This window comes from Abramis brama (genome assembly GCF_963993115.1).
Source record: "Abramis brama genome assembly, chromosome: 13".
Lineage (NCBI taxonomy): Eukaryota > Metazoa > Chordata > Actinopteri > Cypriniformes > Leuciscidae > Abramis > Abramis brama.
Window position 1 is genome coordinate 30,359,526 of NC_139975.1, and position 22,373 is coordinate 30,381,898.

Consider the following 22,373-nt stretch of genomic DNA (forward strand, 5'->3'; position numbering starts at 1 on the left):
ATATTTGCAAAAATGATAATTTTCCGAATGTTATGTTGTGTCAAGGGTTTACAATAGTCATGTCAAGTAACCTTTTATTTATAGCACTTTATACAGAACAGCTTCACAGGAAAATAACAATCAATGATGCAAAAATTCTGCAGTAAAGCAGCTCTAAAGAAGACATTATTCAGATCTATTCAGTTCAAGTTCTGTTCTCATCCGATAGTGTAAGTGCAGTCAAATCAATAATATTACTGAATATTAAGCGTCTTATAAACACCAACTTTGTAAGCCGAAGGCAACAGTAAGATAAACTACACCAGCACATATTTAACTTGAGTAAACGTGTGTATCTATGCACTGATTTGATTAACAGAACTCTAACAATGATACTCTTGGTCTCTTAATAGCGTTAAAATCTGGCATAATGCTAATTACAAACACACTTAAAGATTATATATAAATGTACTGCCGTCAAATTGCAAGTTTTTAAAAACAATACAGTCATCATCTCCGTGTAAACAAGACCACAAATTTGTGAAAACGGTGACGTAATGCATTTATGTATTACTGAATAATACAGCATTTTTGTTTTCGTGGATCCATGTAAACGGGGATCGTTTGGACAACATTGTCATCTGTTCACGAAAAGCACAAAGGAAAAACTTTTCAGTTTTTAGTGCATCGTTGTCGTGTAAATGTAACCTTAAAAATATGTATTGAATGTCCGCTGAAAAAACAACTAATTCGGAGTCCTTGAAATTCTATCATCAGGAACCTGAAACTATGCATGACCACCTATTTACACAGCAATCTTGTCTATTGGGTAACCCGTAACTTTGCGATGAGGTGGCGAAGTGAGAACTGAATAGATACTGTTATTCCTAAATACTAGAAGAACTAATAATGAAAGTAAAATGCGCAGCTGAAAGTCCCTGATCATTTCAGTCTGATCTTGACACCTTGAGCGGCTCATTTCAGGGTTCACGAGTCTGTAACTGTGTAATGTCTAACTTTGCAAAGAGACTGTTATTGAAGGATGGGGAATATAAACAGTACTGGATCTGTCAGCAAAGCTGCAGCTCACAACAAAACACTGTTAGTAATTTCAATGGGGGCTTTCACACCGGGGGAGCCTTTTCATAGTTCCTAGAGCTATTGGCGGAAGTACACGGATTTTGGCGCGTTCGCACCGCAGGAACTAGGAATGATTTTAGTTCTAGGAACTCCTTTTGGAGGGACTAATTTATCTCCTACTTCAGAGTCGGTCTAAACCAGCACTATAGGAACTACTGTGACCATTAGTGTTCGCTGATTGGCCGAACGCACGCGAAACAACACCATTTAAAAAAAAAAGGTGTGTGTACACACAGATTATAGCCTATACATTTACTCTACAAACTAACAGTGATAGATGGACCTCTTAACCTCTACGCTGAGGAGAAAATCCAACGTGACTGAGGGGACCAAGACAAACATGATTATGTATTTCTGCTCAGCAACATTGGACATCAACCACACGGCATACGCTAATAACTTTTCATATACTGTCTACTTTCTATGTATAACAGTTCTATCTAATAACGTATTAGACAGGGCTGTTAAACAGATCGTAAACTAGTGAACTAGCTCTGGCGTTCTCAGCGCCGTCACAACAACAAGCGCGGCTTATGTCACTTCAGAGTTCCTACTGGCGGTGCGAATGCAACCAGGAAAACGTTCCTAGGGGACGTAACTAAGTTCCTAGCACTATCCGGTGCGAAAGCCCCTAAAGTGATAGAGGTGTTGTGAGGTCTTAAAGGCTCTGACCCTTAGGATCAAAAGTTTTTATCCAGAGGGTTTATCATAAAAGTGGTCATGATAAACTAATATAAGTGGACATCAGGGAAAACACAGCATGGTTCAACCCCTTTAATATTATTGACTGGCTGATCAGCATTGCACCTGCATGTATTCCTTCTGCATCTCAAACAGCAAGATGTTCTCAATGGGCAGGTAGTGTGTTAAGCAGAGGCTGTGTGTGTGGTTTTCAGAGGAGCTCAGGCACAGCATGCCTAACCTGACCCCGCGCACCAGCCTGCACTCTCTGGAGGCAGTCAGAAACAGCCGCAGCATGGAGGCTAACTTACAGAGCTCAGGCAACCGCACGCCCCGTCTGCCCCACTCCCCGACAGGTTGGTACCCCGCTCCTCTGCTTCTCCTTCACCCTTCACCCTGTTCCTCAGGTACCGGCCGCTGTGTGATAATGATGTGCCTCTAACCCACTCTTTCATAACAACCCCATAATCCCAATCACAGTGGTGAGGTGAATGGATGTTGAGCTGTACAGGTGTGTGTCTGGTTTCTGTACGACCACTCCTTGAATCTGAACCATTGTTGAACTAACAATGCACTATCGGTCCAGTTCCCCCCCCCCCCCCCCCCCCCCCCCCCCCCCTCACCCATCATCCATTATTTCTGCTGTTAAAACCTGTTGCACCTGTAGTGGCAGTTTGAGTGCCACTAATAGCACATCCTTTGATGTCCAGGGATGATGTTTTGTTGTTGGCCCACCTGGAAGTTAGTATCAGCCTTGATCCCTTGACAAAAAACTATTTGTCATGAAAAAGTCCTGTGACCAACAAAGGTTTATGATACGAGTCAATATGTTAATCTTCTCAACTGAACACCACTTTTATGAATCTTAAATTCAATCTGCAGAAGTCAAAAGCTGAACGTGGGCTATAGATTACCTACAACACAGTCACATGACTTAAACATCACCATCACTAAGCTTCCAACAATGCTTTAAGTCTTTATGTAAAAAAACAAAACAAAACAAACATTTTTCCTAAAAGTTAGTCAGAATAGTTTGCTAGAGCGTGATTACAGCGAACTAGCGAGTGGATGAGTTTAGCTGTTAGGCTGATGAAGTTTAATGTCCCCGACAAGCTCTCTGGTCCCATTTAGCGGTTTAATAAAATCACGAGGGGGTTTTACTGATGTATTTTATGCTTTAGAATAAAACGTGAAAATATATTGAGTTTGTGTTCACCACAGACCTTATTTCAGGCATGACTTCAGGACGATGGAACGGGAATTGCTAAAATGCGAACTCGTTTCTGTGTTTTGGCCTATAAAATACGTCATCCCTGCAGCACTCTAGTACAGTTTTGCCACTACCCAGCTAGGTGCAGTTTAATTTCATCATCCAATTACTAAGAGTAATGTGACATGAATGGACATGAGTAGTTTCCAACTCACGTCCTTTGGGAGTTTGGTTTAGACTGGGGCTGCACGATTTGGGGAAAAAGTCATATTGCGATAATAGAGGTCAATATTGCGATTGCGATATAATAAACAAATGGTTTATGAGTCAACTTGCTTGGTTCTCGAGGAAAATAAATGCACACACAGATTAGTGATAATCTGCCTAAAGAAAAAAGTTCTTTAGTCAAGAGCAGTGAGTGTTTTTCTCTGTTCCCTTTGTTCTTTGATTAACTTTAGCGACAGATGTAATTAGTGGCTGCTGTGTACTGTCCCTTTAAGAGCAGCCGCTGCTGTCAGAGACGCGGATCTCACACGCCTCATTCTCTCACGAGTCACAACTCTTCACGTTCATAATAAGACTACTCTTATGTTATGAAGATACTCGACAAAAAGACATTTTGGCATAATTGTGTGTTATTGTTCGTTCAAGCTCGAAAGAGAACTGTATTCTGGCATGCTGTTCTGTGCGCACGCACGATATTAGCGCGAGTCTTTCTGTGTGTCACAGTCAGCGCGTTCATTTTGGCATACATGTGTTGTTCGTTCTACAGCGAAAGAGAACTTGATACTGGCCCGTGTCTATCTGTGGGTCGTGTGTGTGTGTCAGGAGGACATTCAGTGACAGCGCGTTCATTTTGGCATACGTGTGTTGTTCGTTCTACTGCGAAAGAGAACTTGATACTGGCGCGCGTCTATCTGTGGGTCGTGTGTATGTGTGTGTGTCAGGAGGACATTCACAGGCAGCGCGTTCTTTTTTGTCTTATCGCGCATGAATGGTTTAAAAGCATTTGCATAAATAAGAGCGGGATCATGTAACACTAGCCAAAGGATGCCAAAAATTAACACATGCGGCGTTATTTGCGTTAACAGCGCTAATTTGTTTTTTTAATATAAAATCGCAGCATTTTGCGTCAAATAATCGCGTAGGCTTGACATCGCGATTGCGATTGCGATACGATTAATCGTGCAGCACTAGTTTAGACCCAGACAACAAGGCCAAAAAACTGCCATTGCGATGTCATTTTACACACGATTTAGACCCTGCAGGGCTCCAGACTGTGACCAAATGGTCGCATTTTGTGACCTTTTTTCCTGCTAGTGCGACAATTTTGTTAAGAGGTCACACTGGAGACACCACCACGTTGCCCAACTGATAAGAGCTGCCATTTCTGTTGCATATGAGAAACATCAAACGACAAACCAATCGAAAGTGGCACGAAACCGCACTAATTGTTTGAGGTGCGTGGACCGTTTATCAGCTCGGAGCAATAATACAGCGCAGCGTGAGCTTGAGCATGTGACACCATTACTACACAGCGCTGCGAGATTCAGTGAGAAGTGTTCAAATTCAGCCCAGAATTCTCTGTTATAAACCGTGTCGGATCAAACAGAGCTGACGTGGAACCAAGAGAAACGTTGTGCCATGAACAAACAAGTTATAGCTTTTCAGTCCACAAATCACCAACATTCACCATGGATTTAATGTTGCAACGCTAACTGAACTAATCATGGGATTGTGGCTGAAGTAGTCAAATGTTTTTTACATTATTCAGTTCAGGGTTCGTACAACCTTTTGAGAGTGAATTTCAAGCACTTTTCAAGGGCTTTCAAGTGCTTCACACTTTTTCCAGCAATTCAAAGCTCTAAAAATTATCCAATTTTAATGTTATTTTTAATGTGATGATTTATAAACAACGTTTGAAGAGAAAGGAGAACTAACTCCTTTAAAGAAAACTAGCACTATGTGGCATACAAACACCTTTATTTATTTATTTATTTTTTAAATACCACTATAAATTACCACTATAACCAGTAGATGGCGGAAGAAGATTACTTGTTGACTTACTAGCCATTTCCACTCCCTAATATATGGAAAAAAGTAGGAAGTCACAAAGTCTCATGAAAAACAAAATATTTTCTTAAAATTGTAACTGAATTACACAGAAAGCAAGTAAAGAGCGCTGCTTTTATAATCACTGAAGTTGTCTGTGTATTAAATACTATATTCTACTCTTAAATGTACCTTTCTTCTTTTATAGTATATTTATTACAGTATTTAAATTTTCCCTATTAAAAATAGGTTTTTGCATGTTACTGTTGTTAATAAAAGTTTATTTTATTTGCAGCTCAATTCAAGCTCAGTGTTTCACTGTCAAATTTCCAATAACCAAACATGTAATATTATTAGTAACTGCACTTATTAATGTGAAACGAGAGTAATTTCATAATTAAATCAACTTCCAAAATCCCCGTCAGCTCTACCAAATCAGGTCTATCTCTCAACTGTTAGTCTGGAGCCCTGGCCTGGGCTCTTCTCTACACACCCGGCCTAAAGAGTCCATCTTGTGTTGAGTGTTTCATCCCTCTCTCTGGATATCCTGGGGCTATTCCTGTTACCATGTGTCCTAGCTTGATTTGGTGCACTCTTGTGTGTGTGGTAAACAAGATCTTTTACACACGCCAGTCTTTCCTGGAGGTCGCCCAAGGTTTTTGCCTTCAGTCACTCCCTTTGAGACTGTTGTCTTGGACAGATGTCTTGCTTCATCAGATGGCATCCAGCTTTCCTTGAGTATTTCGGCCCTACCAAGACATCTTCTGCTCAACGTTTCCCTCTGAGCTTGTGTTCACCACAGACCTTATTTCAGGCATGACTTCAGGACGATGGAACGGGAAGTGCTAAAATGCGAACTCGTTTCCCTCTGATTCATGAAACACGCATACAAATGGATCCTAAATTCCTAGGTTTTCATCAAAAGTGATGAGCAAATCAGGATTTAAAAGGCGTAGGTCCACTGAATTGCATGCATATGAAGTAATTAAACCAGAGATTAAAGTAATTCAACATTGTTTATTAAAATGTGATGAATAGAGAATCATATCTAATTATTGTCCAATGCATCATGTCCAGTGCCTTAATATTATAATATGTGCTAACGAGACGGATAATAACTGTTCTGTGATAATTGCATCACTGAAATGAATTCATTGTTTCTGAATTCCTGGAATATCACACACATGTGTTGGCCAGAAACCTGGCCATGTCTGCCATATGTTTTTCTGGCACACATATGTTTTCCAGGAGAGTGCTGTGATTTTCTTGCACGTTGATGATGAGCGCCGTACTTCATCTAAACCATGACGGCACATTTGTGAGCGACTGTATGTGTGGGAGTTAATGCACTCCTTCACATTGCGCATGGATTTAAGATGAACAGCGATTTATGAAGATTTTGTGTGTACAGGCATTTTAGAAGCTGTTGTCACTCACATTAGGATCATTGAACATTGCATTTTCTGTCGAATTTGAACCACTGAATTTGTGGAAGCAAATTTGTAAAGTGAAATAAAATGGACCGGAAATTGCCTGTCGAATATAAATATGTTGTTTTTTTAAACTGACCTAATATTTTGGAAGTGAAATCTGAAAAGTGAATATGGATAATTTAATTTTTAACAATGAAAATGAGTGTGGAATGTTTTGAATTGAATACGACCATGTTGAATTTTAGCCTGTAAAAATGCAAGCCCTAAAAATACAATGCATTAAAATTAGGGCTGGTCAACGATTAATCACATCCAAACAAAAAGTTTGTGTTTACATAATATGTGTGTGTGTACTGTGTATAATTTTATATATATATATATATATATATGAAGAGTTTGGTTCCAAAACGCGATAAACGCCATTTTAAAAAAAATTGAGTTCCTGCAAAAATCAGTATTGTATAGGGTCGGTACTGAAAAGTCAATTTTAAATTTTACGTAAAATGTGATATCCGCCGTGTTATTCTGTCATGTTTTCTCCCTTTCTTTCCAAACCGCAACAAACGCCAGTCTCCTTTCTCTGCAGAATGAGATAAATCCGCTCAACCAATCACAGCGCACCATTCCACGCACTGTAAACAGTACAGTACAGTACAGTACGGCTTTAAATACACCCGGCATCCTAGTTTTTCCTATCTACTTTGTACTTTTTGATCAACAATCAAACAAAATCTTTTATAATTTTGACGGCATTGATGAACCTGTGGTGGTTTCTGCGGTAGGGAAGAAACGTAAGCCATCGAAATCTAATCATTTACATGAGGAGATTAAGAAGACGAGGCACGCGAGAGGAGGAAAAATGCCGGCTGTTGCTTGTTCTCACACGACAGCATCAAACTTCTGTCACGCTGACACGTTGAACCCAGGGGATCTTTTGAAAAACTTTCAGTTGTTTTACTCAAAGTCAACGAAAACCAAGCAGGACTAAGCCATTTTACAGATGATCGCCGTCAAAAAAGTTCAGGAGGTATTTCCTAGCGATAGCTGATTGAATGTATTTTTAGTCCAGTGCCTGTAATAAGATATTGACCGAGTTCAGAGGCTGTCATATGTGGATCAACTTATTTTGTTGTGTATTTTCAACAGTTTCAATATGAAAAATAACTTTTATATTGATTCAATGGATTAATTGCATTTGGGGAAAAAAAGTGTTATGAATTTATTGCATTTTGGGGAAAAAATGATCAGTTTTTATAATAAATCTTTGAAAATCAAAATCTGTATTTGAATTTGTTTTGTTATTATAACCTAACGATGCTTTGTGAAAGTTTGAAACAGAAAATAGTGGTTTTCATCTTGCCACATTCTTGGTAAAGAAAACACATTTTTACTCAAATTAATCAAAATGGATTTATCGCGTTTTGGAACCAAACTCTTCATATATATACATATACATATACATATATTATATATATATAAACACAAACTTTTATTTTGGATGCAAGTAATTGTTGACCAGCCCTAATTAAAATGCAAGCATGGTTAATGCTATGCATATTTTTTCAATTAGTGCAATTCAACAAGCTTTTTTGTATCAAAAACATTTGCCATTAATTTTTTTCCATAGTCCTCATACTTGGTGTTTCCTGCAAGTGTCTAGGATTTTCTTTTTTGTCAGTGTGAAAGTCTTTCTTACATGTTCTGTTAAATGTACTTTCTGCTGGTTAAAATGCAGCATTGATAACATGGATGAGGAAATTACACGAGTGTGTGTGTGCTTGGGTGCTCTTGCAGGTGTATCATCTGCACGGATGAGGGGCGATGGCCAGTCCCCGCTCTACCTGCGGGCTCCCATGAAAGCTCTCGGGCCCGTGGGCTCTATGACCGGGGTGCGACAGCATGCCAAAGGGCCTCCAGGGGCCCAGGGAGGGGTGAGGAGGGTTCAGTCCCCGGGTCCCAGCAATGGTGCGGCGTACTCGGGCTCCAGGAGCGCTGCTGTAACCAGACAGACACCTGGAAGAGGCATGACCCCAACATCACCTTCTCCCAGAAGCAGACTTCCACAGACACCCAGAAGGTAACTCACAATCAGCCAAATACACTGTTGTTATTTGGAGTTGAGGTTATTTAGCTTATTTCCCTCTATAGCAGATCCCTGGGAATGACCAAACCCTGTGCTCCCTTCACTGATGAATCCTGGAAAGACGGTTGTTACTGAAGGCCTGAGAACTCCACCTGTCGCCCTCACAGTGAAATCCAACGCGGCACCACTGCCTAAAAACCAACACCGAGGCCCAAAACAAGAGTGTGAACGAATCCAGAGTCTCAATGATAAGAGCAACTGTGGAGGAACGGTGGATCTGACAGAGACTGCTACATTAATTGTAATATTTGCTCTTTTTTTTTTTTTTTTTTTAAACATCAATGTGCTTTTAATTTCATGAGAATTGGTAGGTTTGAAAAACTGAGAGAACTTGAATAATGAAAAGGGTTTGTGTCTTGTAATACATGTAGTTTTTGTGAAACAACGTGTGGAATTTAATTCATAGATGCTGTGGAATAACCTGCTGTTGATTTTGCATGTTTAATCTATTTTTTAGAAATGAAGGATATATGATTTCTCTGTGGGAAAAAAAAAAAAGTGTGAGAATTTTTAATGTTATGAAGGAATAGTTGTTTTCTGTAAAGCAAGAAATGTGTCTGTTTTGTGTCAACACGACATAATAACAGAGCAATATTGAAGAAAAGTTCTCAAAAATGTATTTTGAAGGAGAAGAAAATGTACAATTTTTTTTTAATTTTTATTGAGATCACATCAATGTGCCAAGGTACATTAATTACTACTGCAACACTGTTTCTTAATTCAGAGTGCTTACTACACTTTCCCTCCATCTGGAGGTTTGAATCTGAATTTTGATGTCTGTGTAGTCTAGGTTTTAATATGCACTAAGCCAGTTAAATTGGAGATATCTGGGTATGCAATGATAATGGAGTGCCTCCGAAAATCAATAAATCAATTTCAGCAATAAAACTAAATGAAGAGCAATTTTATTCATTCTATAACACTAACACATTACAAACTCCATGTTTTAATGTAATCAAAACCAACCAAAATACATTTACAGTGTATGCGTTGTGTTGTTTGAGCGTGCAAACGTACAGAGGGGAGAGGAGGATAGCACAAGTGTGTGAGAGCAGATCTTTAATTGATTACACAATAACGCCACTTGCACCGTAACTTATTTAAGTAGATAGCGCAATGTTGTCGTATGAGGTGACGTAAAGTGTGCCGCGCGTTCGCTCTGCCCCACCCGTTGCTGTTGTCAACGAACATTCTGATTGGCCGAGGCTTAGAAACGAGCAATCTGATTGGCGGAGGCGACGAATCGAGGAGCGTGATTGGCTCAGGCCTCAGGCCTGGGAAAGAGCGTTCGAGGATCCTCAAATGTACAGGCCGCAGTAGTGCTACCGTTGGAAAATTAACTATAATAAATTACGACAATTTCGAGGGGATCGGAAACTCATCAACGCTCTGAAGGCAGTCGCGGAGTAGGTAAAGCGTTCTGGATTTGTGCAGCGTGTGTATGAAACGGTGGCCGTCGGCCCAGTCGGCCTGCGTGGGCCTGGTGTTGTGTTCAAGCGCGAGGAAGCGCCCAGCGCGCGCTCCTGCTAGCCGGACCGTACGCAAAACGAGCGAAAATAACGGTCGTGCGTCTCGCCTTTGACGCATTAATCAATCATATATGAAGTAAATGCAGAAAATGCGTCTGGGTTGCACGTTTTTGTGATACTTCGGATTCTGTTGTACTCAAATACATGTTGACATATTCGTTAGCTAATGCTATTAGCCGTTTAGCATGTGGTGTAATGGCGGAGGGCAAGATGGCGCAGTAACGCGGCTGTATTTTGCGCAAACTGTTAACTATGTAAAGAACCGAATGTTCCTGGAATATTAAAGTGAATTTCGAAACGTTGTATTTTGTAAAGGTTTTTTTAACTGTACCGAGTCAATGCAACAATCCAAATTTTGTTTCGATTGAACTGTCACATGGACTAGTACGCTCAATTACCAAGCCCACTATGGCGAAGGCTCACCTCACGAGTGTATCAGAGTCACGTGACGGAATTAATATTAATGAGTCCACCTTTGTCATAGTGGGCTCAGATTACGCCATCATAACATAGACTTTAAAAAATAAATAAATAATCATAATCACTGTCATGAGCGTAGCGCTGACAACGATTTCGCACTTTTTCAGACATGGCAATCTTTTAAAAATAAGGCGTTATACTTCTGGCACTCTTTTTAGGGACCGTAAACATAGTACTCAATTTCCCCCGCACAAATAGAGATATGACGTCATGTTGGAAACCCCCTCACATAATTGTTATGCTTATCACATTGTAATTACTAATGAAGTCTAATGTAATATTAACCGGTTATGATTCATTTATTATAATCAACCACTTTCTTGATATCAAGTTAAATTATTATTTTCTGCGTTTTATATATGTAAATGTTATTTAGGTTGTTGTTATTATAATGTTAAAGAAATTGTACTGCAATGTTAACTTTATGAATGATAAACACAGTTTATATGTTTATAAATCGTTTTATTTTGCTACTGTGCTTGAATTCTTTGTTCTATGTTTTAGGATATTTTGTTTTCTCCCCTTTTTATGTTTGGAAACACAAACAAGAATTTGTCATTATAAGTTATATTAAAAAAATTAAAAATGTATTATAATTATATAAATGTTATATGCATTTCATTCTCTTCTGTTTCTTTCAGACACTTTCCTCCCAGATGCCAGATTCACAGTTTTTCTTAATATTTGCGACACTTTTATGTGAAGGGAACCACTGTCAAATGTGAAGGTTTGTTAAATAGTAGTTTTCACTCACAGTGCCGCTTGCTTGTGATTTGAAAAGAAAACCTTTTTGAAAAATGAGTTGTTTAACAACTATTCATATGAATTCAGTGTGTTGGATTGAATTTTCTGTCATTTTGTGTGGGGCTGCCCCCTAATATTTGACGAGAAGAGGCTTAGTCAACCAGAATTGTATTAGTTGGTTAGTTGTAGAAACAGGGACAGAACCTTAACGGCGGGTCCTTGTTGTCCAAATGTTCGCATTTCATCCATCGACCTCAAATGTATGGCTTACCATTTGAAACACTTGAGTATCAAAAGGCACGTCCACTATAGGCTACTTCAGAGATGACCAGTCAGCATCATCAACTTCATCTTTGCAGCCGACACTGACTCGGAAAACACTAGTTTATTAATAAATAACTCAAATGTCTCCTTGCTATTTATTTTTTTGACACATTCATTATCATTACTTTTGCCGGTGCTTTACGGCAAGCTTTATGTGTGCGCTCGAGTGCGGAATAGGCTACATTGCGCCCCACACCCCTAATATATATATATATATATATATATATATATATATATATAAGTAATTCAATTATTATAAACATGTGATTAGTCAACTAATGGCTTAAATGAATGACTACTAGTAGTCGACTAGAAAAATCTTTAGTTGGGGGCAGTCATAATTTCATGTGATTAATTTATATTTTCATGACCTTCCTCATATAGCAGTCCTTTTTTTGTTGTTGTAATGTTTTCACTTTTACAGTATTGTGGAAAAATCCCAGATAATGGATCACGGTGGAGGGATCCTGGAGCTTCACAAGGATTTGAAAATGCCCCACACAATGATAATGCCAGATTTTGGTAAGGAACCGTAATTTAAATAATCAATTAATTGCCTGTCAATTAATTGCCTGATGTTTGGCTTATTTAAGGTTATGACATTGACTGATCGTTTTATAGAGTTCTTACTGTAATTAAAGTCTTTCAACCTTATATGGTTTTTGGTTTGTATTTTGATGTATGTGAATAAATAGGTGTTTACACCTAGAGCGATAACTATTTATTTTATTTTAGGAGAGTATATTTACTTATATACTTATATTTAGGATATTTATTTATTTATTAATCTTTTTTTTTTTTTTTATATTCAATGATATATCTGTTATAATGTTTTTTTGGTATCCCTATATAATTTATCTTCGGAATACATGGTTGCAAAAAGTGTAGTATTTGTTTTTTTCTTATACTGCTGTAATGCCTAAATTTCCCCTTTATAAATAGTTTTTTTTATTTTAAATCTTAACTATAATAAATTGTTATTATAGTTAAGATAAAAAAAAAAAACACCTTATAAAACTGCAAAGTTGTAATAATCATTGTAATCCCATGACAATGAAGTCCACACAAATAAAACAATAACCTCACAGGAATCACTCTCATGCCTTTCCAAACCCATAAGACTGCATTTTTGGAGGTGAACTATCCCTTTCATGAAAAACAAAAACAAATGAACAATATTTATGAACCCCCACATTAAATACTTTGTCAGATTTGTAAACATGTTTGTTGTGGTCAGTTGCAGGGATGGGTGGCATGGCCCACATCGACGGCGATCACATCGTGGTGTCGGTGCCGGAGGCCGTGATGATCTCGGACGAGGGCATCATGCTGGAGACTGACCTCGAAGCTGAAGTGGTGGAAGGGCCTGACATCTGTCACGAGGACGTCATCACCACTGAGGGAGTGATCCTGTCCGAGTCGATCCTGGGGGCCGAGGTGGCCATCCAAGAGGCTCTGGAGACGGAGCCTGATCAGGTGTTCGTGGCGGACCTCATGTCACCTCACGATCAGAGTCCGCTGGAGCACGACCTGGTGTCTGCAGAGGTCATGGTGTCGGACTCGGAGACGGTCATACAGTCACATGACACCATGCCGTCTGATGTCTCTCTTAAAGTGGACGATGAGGAGGATGTGAAGAGCACTTCAGAGGACTACCTCATGATTTCCTGTGAGTTTGCTTTTACATGCCAGCTTGGATTGCAGTGCTGGGACAATAAATCGATGCATCGAGAAATTACTCTGGATTTTTTCTAAGATTTTCTGAATGCATCGCGATTCTGAGCTTAGTTTTTAACCTCAGATGGCACTGCGTGCTTTAGAAAAGTCTGCTGGCTTCCAATGCCTTACACACACCACTTGAACCTTCTATAAAATAATCATTCATAAAGTTTGAAAAGGTTGAAGCGAAGTACAAGGGTGTTTGCAGTGGGCTGTTTACATTGATCTCGCATCATAAAAGCGTTCTGAGGTGCAAGTACATTCTCACACTCAGCTGAACGCACGAGCGCTCTTCTTCGTGAGCATTTGTGTGCGGTTAAAAACTAGCCTAGAGCACCATCTGCTGTTAAAAACTAAGCTCAGAATCGATTCGAGAGAGAATGGCGATGCATTTGGTAAACATTGGAATCGATCCACGAATCGCGATGCATTGTTTTATTGTCCCAGCCCTATTGGATCCACAGCAATGTTTGATATTTGGCTTCTTTGCAGTGGATGAGGTTGGGGAAAAGCTAGACATTGGAGACGCCTCTTTAAAGATCAGTGCAGATGTGGGCCAAGATGACGACGGCTCGAAAGAGGACGAGTTCAGCTCTGAGGTCATCAAAGTTTACATCTTTAAGGCCGATGGAGATGAAGATGTGGAAATTGGTAAGGAACACATTTCAGATATTTACCACAAGCTGATTGCTACTACTCATACTCTCACTGTTATTGAGAGGCGTTGCCATATGGCAACAATTCATTTCTACTCATTTCCTTGTTATTCAGAAAACAATACAATATATTGCACTATGGGAATTAAAAGGGCAGGCCTTAAAGGGTTAATTCACCCATAAATGAAAATTAGCTCATGATTTACTAACCCTCAATGCATCCAAGGTGTGTTCGTCTGAAAGAAGAATGTCATATACACATAGATGGCTTGAGGGTGAGTAAATCATGAGCTAATTTTCATTTATGGGTGAACTATCCCTTTAAGGTAGCCAATGATGTTCTGTTTTTAAGTCACATGACATTTGAATGTCCCTCCAAAACTCTCTTTCCCACTGTCACCCTCACACGGAAGACACCTGTTCAAGTGCTCCAGAAATTGCTCAATTAACCTCATTTCTAAACATATTTTTATCCACAAATCAACTTTGTCTTAGATAGTTTTACTGTAAATTGAGAAAATATCAATGTTTCCATATGGCAACGCTGTACCACAGTGGAATTGCAGTGATGTATTTCGATTATGTAATCGTGGCAACCGTAATCGCGATTGGAAATTTGATGAATTGTGCAGCCCTAGTGTAGAGTAACCTGTTATAAATAAATATCAAGGACATGTTGATTCTCCATTCATGCCCTGTAAGATGAATATGTTTGTATGGTGTTGTAGGCAGCACAGAGGTGGTAGCAGAAAGTGATTTCCCCAATGGGCACGCGGTGCTGGAGCCAGTGGTCTCGGGCCGGCTGCCCAGAGAGAAGATGGTCTACATGGCTGTGAAGGACGCCTGCCATGGAGACGAGGATATCAGTGAGTTCTGGCTCTTTTTAAGAAGAGTTAAGATCCTTGCACACAGAGTCTGAAATTCTGTGTTTTGACAATTCACATCCACCGAATGACGAATAAGAAAAAACGAATACGAAAATTTCTGACTCAGTGTGCAAGGACCTTTACATGTGCCTACAGCATGTCAAAAACTGTGCTTATGTTATACTCTGTCCTGACTGTAGACTGTTCAGAGATGACTGACCAGGTGTATATGGAGGTCATTGTTGGGGAGGAAGAGGCTGCTGGGATAGCAGAAGCGCAACTGGAGGACACACCAGTTAACAAGAGCTTTGTTCCTGCGGCCTGGGCAACTGCTTATGGTCCTTCACTTTTTTGTTGCAGGCAGAGATACAAATTGTTTTAAATTAATAGTCCACCCAAAAATGAAAATTCTGTCTGAATTCGGAGCAGCACTACCGTCCTACCCTAGTATTGTGTGACCATATTTAAGTCTTCTGAAGCCGTACGATAGCTCAGGGTCTCCAGAACAATTTTGTCAGCCGAATCCCCGATATGTGCACTAAGCTATATGGCGATTTCAGTTTTATTCCAATTAATTGTGCAGCCTTATTTATTTATTTATTTATTTATTTTTATTGGCTTTTATTCAACTCACACCTAAGGGCTCGCGAACCCTTGATTGGAAAACCCTGCAAAAACCGATGACAGAATTTTCATTTTTGGCTAACTGTTACCTTAAAACTTAACATTTATAAAAAACATTCTCCTTTCCTTTTAGTGCATTTATAGGGTGTAAATGTCCAATGCAAACACCTTACCAGTCATGGCTTTCCCACAGGAAGCAGTCTAGAAAGTAAGAACGGCGCAGGCACTCCCTACCTGCAGATCTCTGACAGCATCAGCTCAAGCCGAGCTCTCAAGCAAAAGATCAAGAAGAAGAGAAGAGGAGAGACGCGCCAGTGCCAGACAGGTATGATCTTCTGCTAGTGCCACAAACTGTTTTTAAAGGGTCATGAAACCCCTAAAGACATTTTCATTTTCAAAACACATCAGTGTGCCCTCAACCCTTTGTTTTTCCCCCTTTGCTCATATTTTAATATTCATTTGTCTGTATAACGAGTGTATTGGTTGTTGTCTTCCCTCTTCCCTTTATTGCCATTTTAAATGTTTTTTTTTTTTTATATGAAGCCAGTGATTATAAAAGTCCTAATATTTACGCACAAGTACTGAATTGAGTTCTTTTTATTGCGCTTAAATGGTCAAATACACACAGAATTATGTCAAAATGCCCATCTTGGCGAGGATCCTAGTAAACACAGTTGGTTTTGTCTTAAGTGTAACGTAAACAGTTGAGTGTTTGTCAGTATAATAGGTCTGTGCACTCGGTCTGAAAGTAACGGCAGCCTAATAAACCTGCTGCTCTCTGTCTCATTAATAATAATAAAACAACAAAAGACAAACAGAAAATCACTCGCTGATCTTGACCGAAGAACCTTTGTAGCTTTAATAAGAATCAGTGTACTGAATTCACACAGCGATGACTAGTGTTTTATTTTTTGCTTTACATTTTGATCATTCAATTCTGTAATGTTTTTTCAGGTAGGTCTATCTAACAGTAAAGCACTCTTTGTTTCATTTGTGTCTTTGTTCTATTGTATTTATTTGTCCTTCGTTCTTACTGTTCACTTGTCTTCAATAAGCTTGAGGACTTTTTATTTAGGCTAATATTAGTTTTTGCTGTGATGCTGAAATTTGTATCAGTGGTATTGGTATTAATGTCATCTAAAATGTTGGCGTTGTAACAACCTCATTTTCAGAACTATATTGTTATCGACTAGAAACTGAAGTGTGTTCATCTAACACAGAAACACAAAATTGCAGTAAAATACTTTTAATGTTTTCCTTTCAAACATATTATAATACATTTCAAAATGTGAGGTTCTGTTATATGTAGTTGACCCATATTTAGTAAAAAGTAACTGCAAGCATGTATGCAATATTGCTACGCTGGGTGTCTGAGCATTAGTGCCTGTTAACCTTCATGTAATTGGGCAATTATACCAAATAATGATAGATTGAACAATAAGCATCACCGTTGGGACATTGAGATGTTCTCGAGGGTGAACTTGACCTCTATACCGCGCTCAAAAGTCCTTTCTAAAAAAGGATGTTGGTGTCAGTGTTTCAAAAGGGAAGTAGTCCGTCCTTTGTCTCGCCACTAAAGTGCGCTACAGAAGTAAAATGTTGACCTGCCTATTTTCAGCATGTGCTCCTCTGTTTTAGCTGTAATCATTGGTCCTGATGGGCAGCCCCTGACCGTCTACCCCTGCCACATCTGCGGCAAGAAGTTCAAATCACGGGGTTTCCTCAAACGCCACATGAAGAATCACCCGGACCACATGTTCAAGAAGAAGTACCAGTGCACCGACTGTGACTTCACCACCAACAAGAAGGTGAGTTTCCACAACCATCTGGAAAGCCACAAGCTCATCATCAAGAACGAGAAGATCCCCGAGTACACGGAGTACACGCGGCGCTATCACGAGGCCAGCCCGCTCAGCTCCAACAAACTCATACTGCGTGACAAGGAGCCCAAGCTGCACAAGTGCAAGTACTGCGAGTACGAGACCGCCGAACAGGGACTCCTGAACCGCCATTTGCTGGCTGTGCACAGCAAAAACTTTGCACATGTGTGCGTGGAGTGTGCCAAGGGCTTCCGCCACCCTTCTGAGCTTAAGAAGCACATGCGGACCCACACGGGCGAGAAGCCCTACCACTGCCAGCACTGCGACTTCCGCTGTGCCGATCAGTCCAACTTAAAGACTCATATAAAGAGCAAACACGGGACTGAACTGCCCTTCAAGTGTGGCCATTGCCCACAGGCGTTCGCCGACGACAAGGAGCTCCAGAGGCACACTGAGATCTTCCAGGGTCATAAGACTCACCAGTGTCCGCACTGCGAGCACAAAAGCACCAATTCCAGTGACTTGAAGCGTCATGTCATCTCGGTGCACACGAAAGACTTTCCACACAAGTGTGATGTGTGTGAGAAGGGCTTTCACAGACCCTCCGAACTGAAAAAACACGCTGAAACGCACAAGGGGAACAAAGTACACCAGTGCCGGCACTGTGATTTTAAGACATCGGACCCTTTCACATTAAGCCGCCACATTTTGTCCGTTCACACCAAGGACTTGCCATTTAAATGCAAGCGTTGCAAGCGCGGCTTTAGGCATCAGAACGAACTCAAAAAGCACATGAAGACTCACAGCGGTCGCAAGGTCTATCAATGCCAATATTGCGAGTACAACACTACGGACGCTTCAGGTTTCAAACGGCATGTCATATCCATCCACACTAAAGAGTATCCGCACAGGTGTGACTATTGCAAGAAGGGTTTCAGGCGACCGTCGGAAAAGAACCAACATATAATGCGACATCATAAAGAAACCCTACTATGATGCTCTTCCATCCCCAAAACAAGATCCGACGCTCTTCAGCTGCATATGTCATTTAGATGGCCTGCATTTAACAACCTTCTTATTTAATGTTCCGCTTGTATGTAAAGAAACAAATCAAAACTGAGACGTGTAACAGTAAGTGGCTAACAATATGGTCTTGGTCAAAGTTTTCATGTCACATCTCTCGCAGCCTTTGCTTTCCCTGGAATGGAAAAGTAAAGAAAACAGTCATTCAGGGTCTCAGATGCCTATATTTTTATATCCACTTTGCTGTAAGCAAATCACATCCTTTAATAAAGGGATAGTTCACCCAAAAATTAAAAATGTTGTCATTTACACACCCTCATGTTGTTCCAAACATTTATGACGTTCTTTTGTAGAGTTTAAAAGATGTTTCACAGAACGTTCACGCTGCTGTCGCTCATTAACTGACAAGTGGCCGTCGAGCTTCAAAAAAGATGAAGAATCACCATATAAGTGTCATAAATGTAGAGTTTGTGTGCCTGGTCACTGTATGCTTTCGTGTGTTTGTGTGTAAAAAGCAGCACAATGATGTTGTGTTTCATGAGAGAAAACGACATGGGTTTGGAATAACATGAGGGGAGTAAATAATGACAAAGTTTTCTTTGATGGGTGATTCCTGGTCAGAGCAATCATCACAGGCCGTAGTCAGGAGAAACGCCATATTGAGTTTTACGCAGATGAAAGCGAGGCCAGACTTTAAGTCTTTACAATGGCATTCACTGTATAAAGATCCTAGATGGTGTCACTTTTAAAACTCGCAACTTTCAAAAAGTTTTTGTCTGCTGAAATTCTTCGGGAAAGATGTTCCATCGGTATGTTGTACTTTTATCCTTCACAGCCTTTATTTTAAAAAAACTAAAAAATTAAATATGGCGCCACCCTGACTACGGTCTCACTTTCCTGTTTTTCTCTGAAGTCGTTAAATCATTAGATGTATTTTACCGACTGGTATGTCCAGGTTTTACTGTACCTTTTACCATTTTGTAACCATCATGATGTTAATTTGAGCAATTTCTTTTGTGGTATCTGAAATTGTACGATTCAAGCCAGTGCGTCTTTACAGCGTTTCCTTACCGTTTGCTCTCTGCGATCCTAGTGTATTGAGCGCTCCTTCACGAATCAAGCGATTTGTTGTTGCTGTTAACTTTCTGAATACCACTACAAAAATTCAATGTTTATGTAAAATGAAACGTTAACAACATGGCGAACATGCACATACTGCCAATTATTTCGGATCTCCTGCGTCATGCCTTACATGTATTTCTTTTGCACTGAATTCAGTATGAATCGATTTGTGAATATTTTTAACAAGTTTCAGTTGTGCTATGATAGATGTATACATTAACAAATGCAAATTAAGAGCACCTTTTGCTTTTAAAATGTCCACTTCTGCGTTATTTATTTTTTTAGTGGGTGGGCAAACATAGACACATCATCCTAAACCTGAAGCCATCCAACTTCCCGCCAGTAAAAGACCTCAGCGATCAAAAGAGGCTTGTCTTGATATCTAGCTCTAATAATTGGCATAGCTATGGACTTAGTAATATGACTGTAGTTAACATCAGCACCCAGCAACTGTAGGACTTCACAGCGAACCGTACATGGTGGATTTCATTCATGGGTGGAGGTGGAGAAAGGGTTGTACTTGTTAATCATGTTTTTTATTGTCAGACTTCCTAATGTAACAGTCACTCCAATGTTGTCATGTAAAAGCCTCCATTATAAGCTCTGTCATAAGAAGAAAAGGTGTTTTAAGACTTAATTAGTGAAAGTGGATGATTTAAAACAATTAGTTATGTTTCTTGAAATTACAAAACGCCACTTCTAAAGGTTCGTCGTCTGCACAGAAAGAAATATCACTAAAATTGCAGCATAATGCATGTTGTAAATCTTGCTTTTTTGATAGACATCTTTATTCACAATTAAATTGGTTGTTTTATGTTAGAGGCAGTAAAACAGAACATTGTTTAATTGATCAAGAACTTACAAAGTAATCCGTTATCATTTGATCCTTGGGACCTTATTTGTGCGCGCAATTACATGATGTCATCAGACGCTCAGGTAGTGTTGTCAAAAGTGCCGACTTTTAAAAAATGAAAAAAAAAAAAAATGTGTGGATGCCAGCATTTAGCGTTTTGAGCACTGTTGAACTTAAACACCTCTGATTGGCCATTGTGTTCACGCGCTCAACATCTGTCTCTGATTGGCTACAATAATCAGCACTTCCAAAACATGTTTTAAATAGACATCTTTGACGCTTTAGCCAATCAGAGACAGATATGTTGAGCGTGTGAACACAATGGCCAATCACAGACATATGTTGAGCGTGTGAAGTTACACAATGGCCAATCAGAGGTGTTTACGAATCCGTTCAACAATGCTCAAAATGCTAAAGGGGAAATACTGGTGTCGTCACTTATTTTAGATTTCAGTACCGACTTGGTACCGAAGTCGGTACTTTTGACAACTCTACTCTCAAGCTGTCATTCATGAATCACAAGGAAAACTCTGTGTGTGTGTGTGTAGTTTGTATAACCATTCTTGCGTAAATTGATGCACTGAATAGATGCAGCAGTTTGCGAAATCGTTTTATGAGCGATTCACAAATTGGTTCTGCTCGTGTGTTGTGAATGAGGTTCGTTACTGTTGTGGCTTCTTGAATTATTCCAACCATAGTTCGAAACTCTCCTGTACAGGCAGAGGTTTGGCGGAAACCAAGTGGTGAAGTGTGTGCGAGCAGTCTAGATGTTGCTGTGTTTGTTACAGTTGTGGTTGGAGAGTAACATTCTTCATGAAAATAAAATTCATGCATTTAAATTATTTTCTTTTTGGTATCAGCGACAGGCGGACTACTGGTGAGGACGAATCAAAATAAATACTTTTCAAAAAGGATTCTTTTGCTTTCAGAAATGTTCACACTCAGGTATTTCCTTGACATTTAGCAAATAGCACTTTTCAGATGTAACCCAATTAACACAAGTCTGAATAATTCAATGGAAATCGTTTTAATCTGCTTATTATAAGTGTTGTATTATGCCATTAAAGTTAATCATAAATACTCTTCTGTCACTGTTCTATAACCTTGTGTGTCTCATTCAGCTCCCTTGTTCAGTAGTCAGGACTCATTTTAAGGGCTCACAGAATCCTTCATGTGGTTGAAATGTTTGCTCTCTAAAAGAGTCCCACAATTGATGCTCACTATGTTTCCTTAACAGAAATCCTGAAGCACAAAACAAATTAGCACTCGATAGTCATCATGACATGCAATAGAAGATTTGAAAAGACAAACTGTTATTTAAGTATATGTCAGCATGAACACACATGGCTAGACAGGTAGTGAACTTAATCTAGTTAAAGTGTAATTGAAAATTTGGCACTGCCTGTTGTTTAAAATTTCCAGTGGTTTTTGCAAAGCAAATATGTAGCCATGTCACCGTAAACAGTGTGTCCCGATGTTTACTGAGAGACCACTGTTCGAATTCATGTACACCAGTGAACTTCAAGGGGATCTCAAGACGACTTAAAATCAAAACAAAAATATATTTCCAGTTATTCCAGAATCTAAAATATGTTGGGTTGAAATATTGAGTAAAAAATATGTTTAAGAATCCTTATCCAGTAAATTATGAACAACTAACTTGTCATGGAGCCTTTGAATATTAATGTGAAAAAGTCCAAAATGTTGAGGACCACTGAGGCACACGATAGGAAGCTGATTGAGTTGCAACTTTGAGTGCTTTTTGTCTGATGCACTTCTTCAACTGTTCTTAGCATCAGCCCTCAGTTCACAATGTGCCGAACTCTCCAGAATGCTTGACCATGAGTCGGTCTACTCCTGGTGTGTTAACTCTACAACAAGCATTTGATACAGTGAGTGTTCCTATTGTGTAAATAATACAGTACATGTTGTTAAATGTACCTTCATACTTCCACATGCACTGAGATGGTGAAGG

General features: G+C 39.5%; 2 protein-coding genes across 4 annotated transcripts in view; both read left to right on the top strand.

Annotated features, from left to right (window-relative positions):
* The window catches only part of LOC311095058 (SLAIN motif-containing protein-like), a 36,563-nt gene extending 27,658 nt beyond the window's left edge, over window positions 1-8,905 (top strand). The window contains exons 8-10 of one of the 2 annotated variants that reach the window (XM_084133380.1): window positions 2,016-2,156; window positions 8,290-8,572; window positions 8,644-8,905. In XM_084133380.1, coding sequence (XP_083989506.1) covers window positions 2,016-2,156; window positions 8,290-8,572; window positions 8,644-8,713 — 494 coding nt within the window. In that variant the 3' untranslated portion in view covers window positions 8,714-8,905. The remainder of the gene's footprint in view (window positions 1-2,015; window positions 2,157-8,289; window positions 8,573-8,643) is intronic. The other variant, XM_084133381.1, reaches the window with a different exon arrangement.
* Window positions 8,906-9,857: 952 nt separating this feature from the next.
* Window positions 9,858-21,478, top strand: znf711 (zinc finger protein 711). 2 transcript variants are annotated; one of them, XM_084133739.1, is made up of 9 exons: window positions 9,858-10,044; window positions 11,289-11,374; window positions 12,140-12,237; window positions 12,953-13,384; window positions 13,927-14,085; window positions 14,819-14,956; window positions 15,157-15,294; window positions 15,774-15,905; window positions 17,219-21,478. In XM_084133739.1, exons 3-9 carry the CDS (start codon window positions 12,162-12,164, stop codon window positions 18,394-18,396), a joined length of 2,253 nt encoding a protein of 750 aa, XP_083989865.1. In that variant the 5' UTR covers window positions 9,858-10,044; window positions 11,289-11,374; window positions 12,140-12,161; the 3' UTR covers window positions 18,397-21,478. The 2 variants fall into 2 exon arrangements, with proteins under 2 accessions (XP_083989865.1, XP_083989864.1); XM_084133738.1 differs by having other exon boundaries at window positions 9,902-10,048.
* Window positions 21,479-22,373: the final 895 nt, after the last annotated feature.

Bases quoted from the DNA above. Each gene is read 5' to 3' on its own strand.
- znf711 (XM_084133739.1), top strand. From the start codon at position 12,162: ATGGATCACGGTGGAGGGATCCTGGAGCTTCACAAGGATTTGAAAATG. The intron at 14,957-15,156 runs GTGAGTTCTGGC...TCCTGACTGTAG, and splicing joins CCATGGAGACGAGGATATCA to ACTGTTCAGAGATGACTGAC. The intron at 15,906-17,218 runs GTATGATCTTCT...CCTCTGTTTTAG, and splicing joins GACGCGCCAGTGCCAGACAG to CTGTAATCATTGGTCCTGAT.